A 16,401-nucleotide genomic window follows, 5' to 3' on the forward strand; every position below is an offset into this window, starting at 1 on the left:
TGCTGAGGCTTCGATGTTGGGACCTGGCCTTATTGTTAGGTTGTTTTCACCTGGTCTCCCCATGAAGCCCAAGCTAGCCTTAATCTCCAGATCCTCCTGCCTCGGTCTTCTGAGAGCTGGGACTATGAAGGTGTACCACCATGCCTAGCAATGCCTAGCATTTTTTTTTTTTTTGGCAATAACACCTTTTTAGGTTAAGGTGCACATGGTTTTATTTTTTTGAAGACATAATGCTCTTTCACAGTTAACAGAACAGTACATTGTAGACATTAAAATATTGTAGATACACCAGAAAATGATGTTTCCTGTGTCTTTACTGTGCTATTGAGTACCAGTCCTGGGATGAGTGGATGATGACATCCAGTTTGGCAGCCAAGAAGCGGCGGCATGTGCAAAGACCCTGGGCCAAGCCTCCACCGTCTTCCTTCCTCCATCCATCTCCCACAGCCTTTTTTGTTTCATGGCGTGTGGCCCTTAGATCTGCTTCTGCCTAAAACCCCAAGTCTCATCCAGGCCTTGGTGCAGGAGGCAATAAGAAAGGCCAAAGGCCTTTCAGCAAATGCAGAAGAAACCGCACAGGTGGTTTTAGAGCATGCACACCGGTAGATTGACGTCATCTGTGAGGAGCAGCGTGCTGCCTCTGAGCTGTGCTGGATAAGATTTCTTGGAAACCGATGTGTGGTGATTGGAATCTAGGCCTGGCCGGCATGATGTCTAGGGATGGATCCTGGGTGCAGAAGGATGAATGAAGTCTTCCATGCACTTGGGCTTGGTGTCCTCTGTTCCTGTTCCTCGCTCTGTCCTCTGTGGCTGCTGTCCTGGGTCCCACAGCTGCGGTGGAAGTGGCTGCTGGACCAGATCTTCCAGGAGGACTTCTCGGAGGAGGAGGAGGTGGTGCTGCTGGCCACAGACTACATGCAGCAGGTGTCCCAGCTGATCCACTCCACGCCCCGCAGGTGAGGCTGCTGCCTCAGACCCCTGCTGGGCACCCTGGGCCTGTTTACTTGGCAACTGTAGGGTGGCCACCTCTGTGCACAGCCACATCAGGGGAGCCAGGTGGGAGCACTGTAACAGGAGTCCAGGTCCAGAGGCCATTGCTCCCTCCTGCCCCGAGGGAGCCTGGGCAGCTTTCTGGGGGGAAAGAAGTCTGGAAGGCTCCCAGAGGTGTAGCACAGCTGTTCTCTACCAGGTCTAGCTCAAGGAAGAAAGGCTCCTGAAGGCCAGCTCTGAGGCTGTAATTGGCCCAGTGTCCCAGCAATGAGCCCATATGGCTGTGACCCGCAGGGCAGGGCTCTACTGAGCAGGAGCGTGTCCTGCTGTGTACGTGAGGCTCAGGTTGAGCCTCTGCATTTCAACTGGGTACCAGGATCTGTGCAACTCCCTGGAGTAGCGCATGGTGGCCGCCCTGAGCAGACACAGGTCCCACCATGCTGGGACGGAGGCCAGTGAGAAGCCCAGGAGCTGACCCGAATCTGCCCCAGCCAGCCGATGGCTGCTCCGGCCTGCCATTAGATCCAACGCCTCAGCTGCCAGTGGAGCCGGCTCAGGCCGCCCAGGAGCAATGAGGGGAACTCTGCACTTGCCGTCAGGATCTGAGCACTGGGAGCTCTTGGCGGCGGCAGCTCCAGGCCTCAGCATTGGCACCCCTCGGCATCACCTGAGGGGACACCCCGCCCAGGACCTTTGCCTAACTAATGACCCTTGGCTGCCTCTGATCACACCCAGCAGCCCTTCCGCCTGCACGCTGCCACACCCGCCACTGGGACTTTTTGTCTTTAGAAAAGAAGGTGAGTGGCCAGACGCCGGATTGAGGTTCAAAGCCAGCCCGGGCAGAAAAGTCTGTGAGACCCTTATTTCCACTTAACCATCAGAAAACCAGAAGTGGTGCTGTGGCTCAAGTGGAAGAGCACTTGCCTTGAGCTGAAGAGCCAGGGACAGAGCCCAGGCGCAAGATTCAAGCCCCAAGACTGACCAAAACAAGAAAAGGACAAGAAAGGTGAGCAGAAAGTTCACTTTATTATCACAGTGTCTCTCCAGCAGGATCCGGACCCAGGAGGGCAGGCGGTCCTGGTCACAAATACGGACATGCTGGACTCCCCTGCCCAGGACCCTACCCAGCAGCCCACCCAGCTCCGGGTCTGTGGAAGAGAGGCAGCACCGGTCCTGTCCAGCCTTGGCCCGTGGGGACAGCTGGGGTGACGGCGCCACCCGGGCCTGCTGGTGGGGGTGGGGATGGTACTGCCTGGTCTAAGGCTGACTACCTCTGAGCTCGGCTGGTTGCAGCTCCGGCCAAGGCGCCAGAACAGGAAGCTGTGTGAGGTTCCGGCAGAGACCCCAGAACAGGAAGCTGTGTGAGGCTCCGGCAGAGGTAGAGAGAAAGGAGTTGCAGCAGAAGCCATGCTTGGGGCCCGAGTGGGATCTGCTGACGGGATTCAGGGTGCACCAGGCCCCCCAAGCAGGAGCAGCAGCAGCAGCAGCAGCACAGTCCCGGGGGTGGCGTCCAGGCGGACCCCCGCGCTTTGTCCGTGTCGGGCCGGGGGCGGCAGGCCGCAGTCGGTGTAGGGCTCCAGGCAGGCGGCGAAGGCCATGACGTGCGCGATGTAGTTCTGCTCTTGGACGCCATGCAGCAGGTGCGCCTGCGGGCCGCGCGCAAACACCGCCACGTCCTCCCCGCTGTGCGTCTCCGAGGCCAAGGGCACGGCCGCCTGCTGCCGGTAGGTGGGCGCGCCTGGCGGGACGGGGCGCTGAGCACGGTGACCTCCAAGCTCCCCGCGCCCCCCGCCGCCCCCCACCGGGAATCGCCATCACTCACGGCTCTCGCTTTCCCGGGGGTCTGGCCGCGCGCCCTGGCCCAGCGCGTAGCCCGGGCCGTTGGCGTAGAGGATGGACGTGTAGGACTTGCCGTCCAGGGCCTTATTGGGGGACAGGCCTGCACGGGGAGAAGGGGGCGCCTCGCACTCCTGCGTGTGGGTGCCTGTGCCACAGCCCACCTGTGCCACAGAAGAAACTGAGGCAGGCGGAGAGATGCCTGCTCTGCAGTTGATGCCTGGTGGGCCACGCCTGTGACCTTAGCTACTGAGGAGGCTGAGAGCTGAGGCTCTCGGTTCAAAGCCAGCCCCAGCAGTTAGCCGCTCATGGGCAACGAAGGCCCAAATCACGGGCGGTGGAGCTGGGTTGGAAAGCGCAGGGCAGCACCAGGCCTGGGAAGGAAGGGAGGTGGATTCCACGGCCCTGCCATGTCCCCAGCGTACCAAAGATGGAGGTGCCCCGCCGTGTGTAGCCCCCGAAGGAGAAGACGTGGGAGTGGTCGGCGGTGACGAGGATCAGCGTGTCCTGCTCGTCGGTGAGCAGCGCGGCCTTCTCGATGGCGGCGTCGAACATGACGGCCTCCGTCAGCGCCTTGTGTGCGATGCCCTCGTGGTGGCCGTGGTCGATGCGGCCCCCTGCGGGAAGCAGGCGGCAGTGCCAGGGTGCTGGCTCCTGCCCGGGGTCCCCTCCCCCCGGAACGGCCGCTCACCCTCCACGAAGAGGTAGAAGCCCCGCGGGTTCCTGCTCAGCACCCGCAGCGCCGCCTCCGTCATCTCCTCCAGGGACGGGTCCAGCGCGGGGTCTCGGGTCATCTCGTACTTCATCTCGGTGGGCTCGAACAGGCCTGAGGGACGAGGCGGCGTGGTGAGCCCGGGCCCGCGGGGGGCGCGGGGGGCGCGGGGGGCGGCGCAGCAGCGGGCTCTTACCCAGGAGGTGAGTGGCCGCGGGGTCCTGGGCCGCCTGCAGGAGGCCTGTGCGGTTCCACACGTACTGCGCCCCCTAGAGGAGCACAGCGCTCAGCGCGGAGGCGGCCGCGCGCGCCCGCCCGCCCGCCCGCCCGCCCGCGCCGCCCCGGGGCCAGGGTACCTGGTGCTGCCCCAGCCACTCCTGCACCAGGTTGCGTCCGTCCAGCCTGCTTCCTGCCTGCGAGGCGTCCGCTGGGTATTCGGGGTCCGGGGTCCCCTTGGGGAACATGAACTTGCGGCCCCCGCCCAGGATCACCTGTGGACACAGCACCAGCTGGGCGCTGGGCCTGGCCGCTCTCCGGCCCGTGCCCCCCCCCCAGCCCCAGCTGCCCACGCCCTGCCCGCGGCCCGCGGCGCCCGCGCGCTCACGTCGATGTCCATGTTGGAGACGAGCTGCGCGGCGATGTCCCGGCAGCCCTCCTGCAGCGCCGAGGCCGGCATGTCGGCGTCTGAGTACCAGTTGCGGTTCACCGTGTGTGCGTAGGTGCCCGCCGGGGACGCGTGCTGCACGCGGGTGGTGGTCACCACGCCCACCGACTTCCCTGCACACACAGGCCCGGGGTCAGCACGGGTCACGTCACCCACACCTCCAAAGATGCTGCCCGTGTCCTGAGCTCAGCGGCCCCCCGCACCTGCTCGCTTGGCGCGGTGCATCACAGACGAGACCTCGTTGCCAAAGGTGGTGTTGCACTGGCCGAAGCGTGCGGCCGCGCTCAGCCCGATGGTCTTGAAGTGGGCCTTGACCCCGCACAGGAAGGCCGTGGCTGAGCCTGCGCTGTCTGGGACCTGTCTGTCCACGTTGTAGGTCTGGGGACAGAAACTCAGCTCTCATCTGGCTCAGAATCCACCCAGACAGTTGGGGAGTCGTCCTCACTGACAGGACTCCTAACTGGGCTCAGCTCTGGGGGGTCTCCCTCTGCCCCTACCAGCCCTCCCCTCCCCCTCCCCAGGCTGTGGGGCTCAGGTGACAGTGCTCACCTTGGACAGAGCCACATAAGGGAAGCGGTCCATGGCCAGGGGCGTCTCAGGTCCAGGATGGCCCCCCATCTGCCCCTTGAGGATGCGGGTGGCCGTCACTGTGGACACCCCCATGCCTGCGGGAGGAGAAGCCGGTCAGCTCTGGCCTCGGGGCTGGCCTGGGTTGTGGGGTGCATTGGTGGTGGGCTGAGAGGCCGGGCGGGGCCGGGGGGGGGGGGTGCGTCTGTGTGCTCACCGTCTCCCAGGAAGAGGATGAGGTTGTGGGCTGAGGTCTGAAGGGGCTGCCGGCTTCTGGCGGCCAGCAGGGCCTCGGCGGCCTTTTGGTTCCAGAAGGCGGGGTTCTCCTCTTCCACTGGCCAAGGGGCCGGCAGAGGTTCGGGGAGGCCGGTGTTGTGGGGTTGTGACTGGGGCGTGGGTGGCTCCTGGGGAAGCCTGGTTACCTGGGATGACTCCACAGGACCGCCTAGTCTCAGGGCGAGCAGAGTCAGCAGCAGCAGCCTGGATCTGGGCATGGCTGCCTGGGTTGCTGGGCCGGCAGCAGGCGGGGAGAGTGGAATGGTTTTCCTGTGCAAGGCTGGGTGGTGGTTAGCGGAGGGCTGCTTTCGGGTGATAAAGTTCCTGTCCCTTCCCATGCCCCAGGCAGCTGTGTGAAGCCTGCTCTGGTCTTGTGACCCTAAGCCCCTGGAGGAATTGGCAGGGTGTGGCTGGGTGGCTAGTTTCTCAGCCTGGAGTCCCGATGGGCTCCGGGTGCCTTCTTTGCAGGGATGCTCTGCTCTGATGCCTTTTGGGGACCCCTCCCTCATTTCCTGCCAGCAGCTGGGGCCAGACTCCACTCTGGGTGCTGAAGGCAGATGGGACTCAAAGTTCGCAGCCTGGATTCAGGTCTAGGGGCCGGGTAGAGGAGGCAGAAAGCAGGCACACGTGACCCCACCGCCCTGGCCCCCGTTTCATCCGGCAGTGGTGGCTGGTGCAGACTCTTACTGAGGAAGGTGGACCCACAGACACTAGGACGTGGGGAGGGGAGCGGTGGGGCTAGTTCTGATCCGACATGGCCAGCGGCCTGGGTCAGATAAGCATGGACTGGGGCTTTGGAACAGTTGGCAGAACTGTGGGGATTTGTGGTTTTTAAAAATAGTTTTGCCCAGTGCCGGTGGCTCACTCCTATAATCTTAGCTACTCAGGAGGCTGAGATCTGAGGATCATGGTTCAAAACCAGCCCTGGTAGGAAAGTCCATGAGACTTTTATCTCCAATAACCCACTAGAAAGCAGGAAGTGGCGTTGTGGCTCAAGTGGAAGAGCGCTAACCTTGAGCTGAAGAGTTGAGGAACAGTGCCCAGGCCCAGAGTTCAAGCCCCAAGACCAACAATATATATACACATATATGTAAATATATATATTACCAGTAGTGGGGCCCGAACTTAGTGCTTTGGGCTCTCTAATTTTTGTTGTTGTTGTTGTTAGTTATGGGGCTTGAATTCAGGACTCGTGCATTGTCCTTGAGCTTTGAGCCCAAAGCCACTTCCTGTTTTCTGGTGGTGCATTGGAGATAAGAGTCTGGACTTTTCTACCTGGGCTGGGTTCAAATCTTGATCCTCAGATCTCAGCCTCTTGAGTAGTTGGGATTATAGGCTGAGCCACCAGCACCGGGCTCTCAGCTGTTTCACTCATGGCTGGAGCTCTACCATTTGAGCCACATCTCCACTTCAGCCCTTTGCTAGTTAACTGGAGATAAGAGGCTGATGGATTTGTCTTTTGTGGGTTGGTTTCAAGCCTTGTTCCTCAGATCTTAGCTTCCTAAATGGCTAGAATTACCAAGCCTTGTTCCTCAGATCTTAGCCTCCTGAGTGGCTAGAATTACAGGTGTGAGCTCCCGGTATCTGGCAGAATTGTGCTCTGGGAGTGCCGCCTCCTCTTCCCCTAGACAAGAAGGTTAGTACTGGGAGAAGCCTTTCAGCACAGGCCTGGGGACACCTTCTGGTGTAGCTGCTGATAAGATGCTATGTAGCCTTAGGCTGGGTTCAGAAGTATTTCTGTAATCCCATCTCCTGATAGTTCTAAAAGAAATGGAGCTGAAGCTGGAGGCATGGCTCCAGAGAAAACACGTGCAGTTTTGTCTCTGAGCTTGGCTTACTTCACTTAACATGATTTGTTCTAGATACATCCATTTCCCTAGAAATGACATATTATTCTCTCTAATGGCTGTGTAAAATTCCACTGTGTCTAGGTAAGGTTTTTTGTTTCTGTTTTTGTTTTTGTCTGTCATGGGGCCTGAACTCTGAGCCTGGGCACTGTCCCTCAGCTCTTCAGCTCAAGGCTAGCATTCTACCACTTGAGCCACAGCGCCACTTCCGGCTTTTTTCTTATGCGGTGCTGAGCAATCAAACCCAGGGCCTCATGCATGCAGGGCAAGCCCTGTACCACTGAGCCACCTTCCCAGCCCCTTGGTAACATTTTTTTGGTTTGTTTCCACAATATTAGGTATTGTGACTAGTGTGGCAATGAACATGGGTGTGTAAGTGTCTTTATGGTATCCTGGCTTGTGATGTTCTGGGTGGATGCCCAGGAGTGGTATGGCTAGGTCCTAGGGAAGGTCTATATTTATTATTTGAGGAAGCTGCAGGCCCAGAGTGGTTGTACTAGTTAATATTCCCACCAGCCGTGCAGAAGGGTTCCCTTTTCCCCACATCTCTGCCAACATTTGTTGTTTGAATTCATGATGTTTGCCAATCTAACTGCGGTGAGATGGAATCACAATTACTTTGATTTGCCTTTCCTTTGTGGCCAGGGATGATGAGCATTTCCTCATGTGTTTCTTTGCCATCGAAGATGGTAGTGTGTGTGTGTGTGTGTGTGTGTGTGTGTGTGTGTGTGTGTGTGTGTGTGTGTGTGTGTGTGTGTGTGTGTGTGTGTGTGTGTGTGTGTGTGTGTGTGTACATGCCAGTATTAAGGCTTGAACTGGTGCTTGGATGCTGTTTCTTTGAACCATGACCCTCAGATCTCAACCTCCTAGGTAACTAGGATTGCAGGCATGAGCCACTGGCACCTGGCAATCTTATGTCTTGTAGCTGCCTATATTTAAACCCTAACCCCATGCAACAGCCTCCTTTCCACATGTGGGGTGCCCTCACTTGTCTCCTAACATCTGCCTATGCCTTGCTCACCCCCACCTCCACCCCATAGGCCCTAGGAGCTGAAGTTCTACAGAAACGGTTAGCATTATCCCCACCTCAGGTCCTCAGCTCTACCCAGACTTGAGCTCCTCCCTGCCCTAGAGTTCCTGCCATATAGTGGGCTATTCTCTCTCTCTCTGCCCTACCTACCTGCTCATGGACCTCACTACTACCCCCAGAGCTACCCACCTGGATAGGGGCAGATGCCATATTGCTCACTCTCCCAGGGGAGAGGGTGTTTGGAGATATGGCCCCTGTAATAAACCTTATAATAATCTTTCTCCTGTGCCTGCGTGCCTCTGAGTGGTCCCCTGGGATGGTCATGATGGACCCTAACAGAAACCACTTCATATTAAAGATTCTGTAGGAGCTGGAGGATTGCTTGCGTACACAGTTTGAGACCAGCCTGAGAAACAGACATAGACTGAAAAAACAATTCTGTCGGGCTGGGAAGGTGGCTCAGTGGTAGAGCGCTTGCCTTGCATGCATGAAGCCCTGGGTTCGATTCCCAAGCACCACATAAGCAAAAAGAAAAAAAAGCCAGAAGTGGCGCTGTGGCTCAAGTGGTAGAGCGCTAGCCTTGAGCTGAAGAGCTGAGGGACAGCACCCAGGCCCAGAGTTCAAGCCCCACGACTGGACCCCCCCCAAAAAAACCCCAAAAAACCAATTCTGTCTGTCCACGGTTTGCCCTTGGAAGCACAAGGTAATCATTGTGGAGGGGTGGAAGGCAGGTGGAGAGGCAAGTGATCTTATGCTATCTCAGGTCCAGGAGTCGCCATTTTCATTGACTTTTGCATGATTTAACATTCTCATAACTATTAGGTAAACTCAGGCTGGGCCTCTGGGCTCCAGGGGCCCCCACCAGTCCTGCAGCTGAGACTGCTTGCTGTAAGAGGACACAGGAAGCCCGCGAAGAGCTCTGCCAGGCTTTGCTATCACAGGCATACCCTGTATTACTACTAACACATTTAGTAAACATTGGTTAAGGACTTTCTTCTGTGGTGTGACTACAGTTCCCATAGCCTCTTCCATGGATAATAGGCCATCCAGGGGTTTGAATCACATCTTCCATGGTGGGCTCAAAATAAAGTATTTTCTGATTTCTTCCAGTGCAGGTTTTTGGATCCTTCCTGAGGCTGCTGGTTGGCCTCTGGATCCCAGGCGAAATGTCTGAGACTCCCACTTCCGGTTTGTCTTCCATTTTGTCCCCTCCTTCTTCTGCACCCTCTGGGCTTACTGTCTGAGAAACTCTGTGAGCAAGCTTCTGAGTAACTCAGGGCACTGGTTACCAGGGTAATGGGGCAGGACTCACAGCCCTTTTGGATTTTTTTTCTTTTGGTCGGTCATGGGGCTTGAACTCTGGGCTTGGGCGCTGTCCCTGCACTCTTCAGCTCAAGGAGAACGCTCTACAACTTGAGTCACAGAGCCACTTCCAGTTTTCTGGTATTTAATTGGGAATCAGAGTCTCATAGACTTTCCTGCTTGGGCTGGCTTTGAATCTTGATCCTGAGATCTTAGCCTCCTAAGTAGCTAGGATTACAGGCATGAGCCATTGGCACCCTGCCTCCCTGCCTTTTAAATAGGGCTTTTGTACCCCTAGATAGACACTGGCAGGTTTTTTTTGTTTTTTGTTTTGTCGGTTGTGGGGCTTGAACTCTGGGTCTGGGTGCTGCCCCTCAGCTCTTCAGCTCAGAGCAGAGGCCAGTCTTGGAGCTTGTGGGAAGTGTGGGAGGCCAAGGTCGGCAATGCTAAAGGAGGTGACTCATTCCTAGGGAGACACCCCTTAGTGGCAGTTCTCCTGGGCTGTAGCTCCAAGCCATCCTCCAGGGCAAGGGATGAGCACAGACTTCTGTAGGCCAGGTGCCCTGGCCATGGGGGAGAGCCAGACCAAAGTCCAGGGTCTCCAGTGCTGCATTCTGGAATTTCTCTGTGATTTGGTATCTAGAGAGCCAGGAAAACAATTTGACTCCAATCACGCCTTGCTAGTCTGAAAATCTATTAAGGTGAAATATACTAACGGCCAATTGTAGTTTCATATTCTATTTGCATCCAATTTCTGTTGCTTTTACTCCATTTACTTAGCTGCTTTTCAGAGCAGAGCAATGTACAATGTATGACTATTATAAGCTATCACACAGTTCACAAAACTGCTGGCATAAAACAACTTTCTTTTTGAGAAAAATATATTATGTAAATGGGTCCTATCTCCTAAAATAACATTCAGTAGATTAAAAAAAATAAGCCCTTGATGACTAGAAAACTCAAAAAGATAAAAGCAGGTTCAGAGTGATTATCTTGCAGGTAGGTCTTACACTCACAACCTGAGTTAGTCATGTTCAGATTCAAGCTCAAGTGCATTCTTCTAGTACAGACAGTAACCCGTCTTTCTCCAGAAGCTCTGTTTTGTTGCTGTTGGGTTTTTGACAAGCATCCTGGGGTAGGGATTGAACCCAGGGCCCTTTTCATGTTAATCAGGTACTTTATAAACAAGGGTCACCTTTAGCTCAGAACTTTCTCTTTTGCCTTTTTGGGAGAGGGGTATGTGTGGGTGTGGGTGGTTACTGGGATTTAAACTCAGGGCCTCAGACTCTTGTTTAGCTTTTTTTGCCCAAGGCTGGTACTCTACCCCTTGAGCTATGTCTCCACATCTGGCTTCTTGGAGATGGGGGTCTCAAGGACTTCTCTGCCTGGTCTAGCTTCAAAATGTGACCCTTAGCTCTCATCCTCAAGAGTAGGGAGGATTACAGGTGGGAGCTACTGGTGCCCAGCCATAACTTTCTTTGTGGCCATAACCATCCTTCCTTCTTCCGTCCACCATCCACTTCTTTCTGTATATGTGTGGTGGTACTTGAACTCAGGACCGCACACTTACTGGGAAAGTGCTTTATCACTTGAGCTACAATCCTAGCCCTTTTGTTTTGAACTTTGTCTTTGAGATAAACTTGCTAACTTTGCCCAGGCTGGCCTCAAACTCAAGATCTTCTTGCCTCTGCCTTCTGGATTACTTACCACCACACGCAGTTTAGGGCTCATTCTTTTTTTTTTTTGGGTCGGTCGTGGGGCCTGAACTCTGGGCCTGGGCGCTGTCCCTCAGCTAGCACACTACCACTTGAGCCACAGCGCCACTTCTGGCTTTTTTCTTTTTGCTTATGTGGTGCTGAGGAATCGAACCCAGGGCCTCAGGCATGCAAGGCAAGCGCTCTACCACTGAGCCACCTTCCCAGCCCACATTCTTTCTTTTTACACAAGCATTTATCTTAGTATAACAGGGTTAAACTATGGAGAAATAGGAGAAATGAGAGAGCTAAAGATTCAAAATGGCGGTTCCTGATTATAGCTTTTACACCTTTTGAGTTGGGTATATACACAAGGTCTATCAGACAATGGTTTGGGGTAGGGAGAAAATGCGTGAGGTCCAACCCAAACACAGGTTACCTTCAGGACTTCCTACAGCTCGGTATGTCCTTTCTTTCTTCCTCTATTCAAAGAGACTTTATAGATTTTTACTTTTTGAAGGAATAAGATATAGTCCTTTCCATATCGCTGAATCTTCTTCAGTTCCTCTTGCCTCCATCCCAAGAACCCCTTCTGTGAACTCAACCCATGAAAACCTGTGATGCTGCCCAGCAAAGACCCTAGAAGCCTCCCTAGGCCTGATGGCAGCTCCTGCTCACTCTGTCCAGGCTCTGTCCCCTTTGCCTTGGACTCTGAGGCTGTGAGGCAGACTAGGATTTATCCCTGCCAAGCCCTGCCACCTTCATCTTTAAGTGGAAGACCTTAGGCAGCATTTTAACTAGCTGGGAAAATCAGATTGCCTGTCAGCAGGAATTTTATCTTAGTTGCCAGAATAATGGTTGGTTTAATGCATCCTTTGCTGAATATACAAGAAGCCTTTTAAACCAGTTGTAGATCTATTCCTGCAAGGATAAATTGCTTTTGTTTCATTTTTTACTTTCAGTTTTTGTTTTAATCTGAAGTAGGCATGAATGTAGTTTCAAGTATCAAATAGATCAAAGGATTTGTTAAAACACAGCATTTCCTTGTCTCCTCCTGGCATTTTCCCATCTCACAAACAATCACACACACACACAACCATTGTCCCTGTAACACTTCATTCTTAACAGTTTAGTTGTATCCATTTATATGTTACATTCATACTGTTATCTATTGTGTTAATGAACTATTTAAAAACTACTTTCTACAATTATCTTTTGGTCAGTCATGAGGTTTGAACTCTGGGCCTGGGTGCTGTCCCTCAGCTCTTCAGCTCAAGGCTAGAGCTCTACCACTTAAGCCACAGCACCACTTTTGGTTTTCTGAGTGGTTTATTGCAGATAAGAGGCTTATAAACCTGGTGTTGGTGGCTCACACTTGTCATCTTAGCTACTCAGGAAGCTGAGATCTGAGGATCGCCGTTCAAAGCCAGCCCAGGCAGGAAAGACTGTGAGACTCCTATCTCCAATAAACCACCAGAAAATCGAAAGTGGCGCTGTAGCTCAAGTGGTAGAGCGCTCACCTTGAGCTGAAGAGCTGAGGGACAGCGCTCAGGCTCAGAGTTCAAGCCCCATGACCGACAAAAAAGCAAAAAGAAAAATAAAAGAGGCTTACAGACTTTCCTGCCTGGGTTGGTTTTGACCCATGATCCTCAGATCTCAGCCTTCTGGGTAGCTAGGATTACAGGCGTGAGCCACTGGAGCCAGGCTCTTTAAAAAAACAAAAAACCACATAAATGTGCAGCATGGGTAGGACTTTCTAGAGGCAGTTTGTGTCTGCTTGGGGAGGCTTGCTAGGGCTGGGGAATCTACTTCCAAGATGGCTCAGTAACAAGGCAGACAGAGCAAAGGTGGCTCTTGGCTGGGAGCCTCCTTTCTCTGTGGGCCTCCTCCGAGCTACCTGAGCTTCCTTACCAAATGGTGGCTGGGTTCCATGAGACCAGAAGTAGAAGTGTTACCATTCTCTTAAGGCCTGAGGGAAACTAGGCCAGAATCACTTTAGCTACAGAACCTGTCTGAATCGGTTCAGGGGCGCAGGGCCGCCTTTCTTGGTGGAGGAGGGGTGAATGTTCAGGAGTACAAGGCATTTCCAGCCATCATGAATCCATCACAACTTCCCACCAAGGCAGTGCGCAGTAGCTCTTTTTTGCCAACCAGCACACTCCGGTATGTGCACGCCTCCAGTCCTCCCAAGATCATTCTTGGATAACTTAGATCCTTATTCAGCATTTATATTATGATGAATATATAAATGCTCTTGCCAGATAGTAAACTGTGGAATTACTTTTTCTTTCTTATATTGTTTTCCCTGGTCAATGCTTTCTTATAGTTATATATGGGTTGTTCTCTATGTACTTATTCCTGTCCTGAAGTGTTTGATATTACCGGAATCTTCTCGACAGCTCCTGCGATGGGTCAGCTTTTCATCCATGTTACTGTCCTGTTGCAGAGGCCAGTGCCCTCTAGACATCCAGTCCACCTGAAGCTGGGCCTCTCCCTTGCCACCATCCCCAGTACTTCACAACCCTCTGGGTGTGAGGCATAGAATGGCACAAGTTTTCCTCAAACGAGTTATCTATTTGGTTAAGAATAAAGCATAGTTGGGTGTGGTGGCTCCTCTGTAATCCTAGCTACTCATAAGGTGGCAGTAGAAAAATAAGGAGTTGGGAGGAGGCTAAGGAAATGGAAGTAGATTTTTTTCTTTGTTGCTATTTTTCCTTTTTTTTGTTCTTGTTTGTGCATTTAACTGTCTTTGGGAGAGTAATGGGGACAGAGAAGTGGAGGGACAAAGGATGAACAAATCAGAAGTGGTACTTACTAGACACTATGTTGAAAATAAACCACACAACTGGTAGGCAGGGACAGGAGGGACAAAACGGAGTGGTTGAGGGAAGGGGTGACACTGTCCACAAAGAAATGTACTCTTTACCTGACTTATGTAACTGCATCCCTTCTGAACACCACCTTTATAACAACAATGAAAAACATTTTAAAAAGAGTTGGAGGCCAATTGGGGCAAAGTTAATCAGACCCTATCTCAAAAACAAAAAATACTAATAAAACCTCTGGGGCATGGATCAAGTGGTAAAGCACTTACCTACCAAGTGAGACCCTGGGTTCAATTCCTAACACCACATACATGTGTACACACAAAAGCGTAAAATAGTTAAACATTGCTACATCGCTGGGTGTGGTGCTGCATACATATAATCCTAGCATCTGGGAGGATGAGGTAGGAGGATTGAGAGATTAAGGCCAGCTGCAAGTACATACTGACACCTGGTCTTAAAAAACAAACAAATAAAAACAAAAGCCAAGCATGATGGCACCTGTCCATAATCCCAGCTACTTAGAAGGTAGAAATTGGGAGGTCAAAGTTCAAGGCTAGCCTCAGCAAAAAGTTGGTAAGAAATATTTCATCTCAACCAATAAGCTAGGGATGGTAGAAGGAGTTTGTGATTTACAACTGTAAAGGATGCACAAGTAGGAGGATCCCAATCTGAGGCTGACTCTGAGCTGCCTATAGCCAGACACCAAGGCTCACTCCTGTAATCCTATCTACTCTGGAGGCTGTGATCTGGGGATCTCCCTTTGGAAGCCAAGTCAGGCAGGAAAGTCCTCAAGATGCTTATCAGTCTGAAACACCAATAAGTCACTTAATTGTACACACCTTAATTGTATACACCTCTTTTGTCTATTTTTTCTTGAAGTAGGCTAAGATGAGAGCTAGGGTGCTTTGGTTCCCTAGTTGACGGCTGTCAGACTCTTTCCTGGTGCCCTGGCTGCCTTAAGAGGAGAAATTTTAGCCAATCCACCAACTGGAGGCCTCAAGGCAGCCTAGCTCCTTTGAGGACTCCACAGATGCCTCAGGGAAGCCACACTGCAACCACTCACTGCTGAAGCGCAACTCCAGCTCCAGAAGGCAGTGTTTGAATACAGCCAGGGCTACTTCAAGTAGCTTGGATTTATTATTCTTTCCCTACCACTAGTGAACTAAAGCTCCAGATGATCCTGCAGCAATTTTCACCTGGACCAGAGGGGGAGCACATCCTGAGGGCCCAGCAGGAGTCAGGTAATTGGTACACACACCCTTGCTGCACCCCCTCCAGATACGTAGGCAGAGCACTCGGCTTTTTTTTTCTTTTTGGTCAGTCATGGGGCTTGAACTCTGGGCCTGAGCTCTTCAGCTCAAGGCTAGCTCTCTACCACTTGAGCCACAGCGCCACTTCCGGTTTTCTGAGTGGTTTATTGGAGACAAGAGTCTCACAGTGTTTCCTGCCCAGGCTGGCTTTGAACCACAATCCTCAGATCTCAGCCTCCTGAATAGCTAGGATTATAGCCAGAAGCCACCACCACCCGGCTTGCTTTTTTTTTTTTAAATCGGTGGGGTGACATCCTCCTGTGCTGTCCCCTTAGGTTGCAACCTTAGGGCCAATGGAAGGCATCTCTCAAGTGGATTTTCCTTGCTTACTTTTGATCTTTATCATTGGTACAGCAGGCTGAGCGTAAGTGGCTGCCCAGAAATGGCAGTGAGTGGACGCAGGAATGTTCCATGGAGCAGCAGTGAGAGGAGGTGGTACAGACCAGCTGAGAAATGAAGGTAAGAGATTATGGCCTCAGATTGCTGGGAGAGCTGCGAGGGGCTGCCAAGACTTGAGGGAAAAGTGTCCCGAACATCCTAGGCTTAAGAGCTGACACAGTAACTGCTATAGGAGCTGTAACAGCTAGCAGGCACTGCCTGCTGCTATTGCTCATTGCTTCTGAAAACTGAGGGTTACAACAGCTGCCAAGGATGGGGCCACTGGTGTTCAAGACGAGAGCAATAAGCCACCATTCCCAACGACCTGAGTCCAATGCCACTGGCTTCCGAAGCCTGGAGCTACGGGCTCCCAGCTCTCAGGGCTTGCAGGGCTATGAGGTACTGCATCGCTCAGTCCATCCCACAGGCTTTGAGTACCCAAGGATCAGGGACTGCCAACACAAGAGCTTCTCACTACAATTTCTTTCTGGGAAGTACAAATAGACTCCCATAATCTGACTGGTAAGGCCATTTCCTGTCTGCTTTCCTATTCCTTGGCCTACGTCCTCATGTGGCAGAGCTCATTCTTTTTGAGAATGAATACATGGGACACCCACTGCTGAAGAACTTGAATGTCTACGTTTTGAGATGAGGCTCAGTGGTAAGAGCGCATGTGCAAGGCCCTGGGGCTTGAGCCTCAGCACCACAGCAAAGCTAGTAAAAATGTTTAGAATCGGACACCTCTAAGGACCTGTGCTTTTTCCAATGGCTATTTTTGTGAGTACCCTGTTCTTGTTTTATGATGGCTCTCATCCCTTTGCAAACATCAGTGGACACCTTCAATGGAAACTGACATTGTTTCTAAGTGGCAAGTGTTTTTCTGACACTTTCTTCCCTCTCCCTGCATAGTCTGTTTTCTCCATGAAACTCCTTTTCTGTGTGCTTTTGTCCTTGACTGTCTCTCTAT

General features: G+C 52.7%; 1 protein-coding gene across 1 annotated transcript; it reads right to left on the reverse strand.

Annotated features, from left to right (window-relative positions):
* Positions 1 to 2,008: 2,008 nt before the first annotated feature.
* On the reverse strand, positions 2,009 to 5,263 carry LOC138811283 (intestinal-type alkaline phosphatase-like). The gene is made up of 10 exons (XM_069999047.1): positions 4,987 to 5,263; positions 4,752 to 4,867; positions 4,406 to 4,580; positions 4,143 to 4,315; positions 3,895 to 4,029; positions 3,735 to 3,807; positions 3,518 to 3,652; positions 3,252 to 3,443; positions 2,813 to 2,929; positions 2,009 to 2,728 (listed from the first exon to the last, which is right to left on the reverse strand). The coding sequence occupies exons 1-10, from the start codon at positions 5,261 to 5,263 to the stop codon at positions 2,433 to 2,435; spliced, it is 1,689 nt and encodes a 562-aa protein (XP_069855148.1). The 3' UTR covers positions 2,009 to 2,432.
* Positions 5,264 to 16,401: the final 11,138 nt, after the last annotated feature.

This window comes from Dipodomys merriami, unplaced genomic scaffold, assembly GCF_024711535.1.
Source record: "Dipodomys merriami isolate MVZ:Mamm:240054 unplaced genomic scaffold, mDipMer1.0.p SCAF_1, whole genome shotgun sequence".
NCBI classification, from domain to species: domain Eukaryota; kingdom Metazoa; phylum Chordata; class Mammalia; order Rodentia; family Heteromyidae; genus Dipodomys; species Dipodomys merriami.

Coding starts and splice junctions, on each gene's coding strand:
- LOC138811283 (XM_069999047.1), bottom strand. CDS start 5,263: ATGCCCAGATCCAGGCTGCTGCTGCTGACTCTGCTCGCCCTGAGACTA. Junction 3,653..3,734: donor CGCGGCCACTCACCTCCTGG/GTAAGAGCCCGC, acceptor CTCGTCCCTCAG/GCCTGTTCGAGCCCACCGAG. Junction 2,930..3,251: donor GCGGGGCACCTCCATCTTTG/GTACGCTGGGGA, acceptor CTCCCCGTGCAG/GCCTGTCCCCCAATAAGGCC.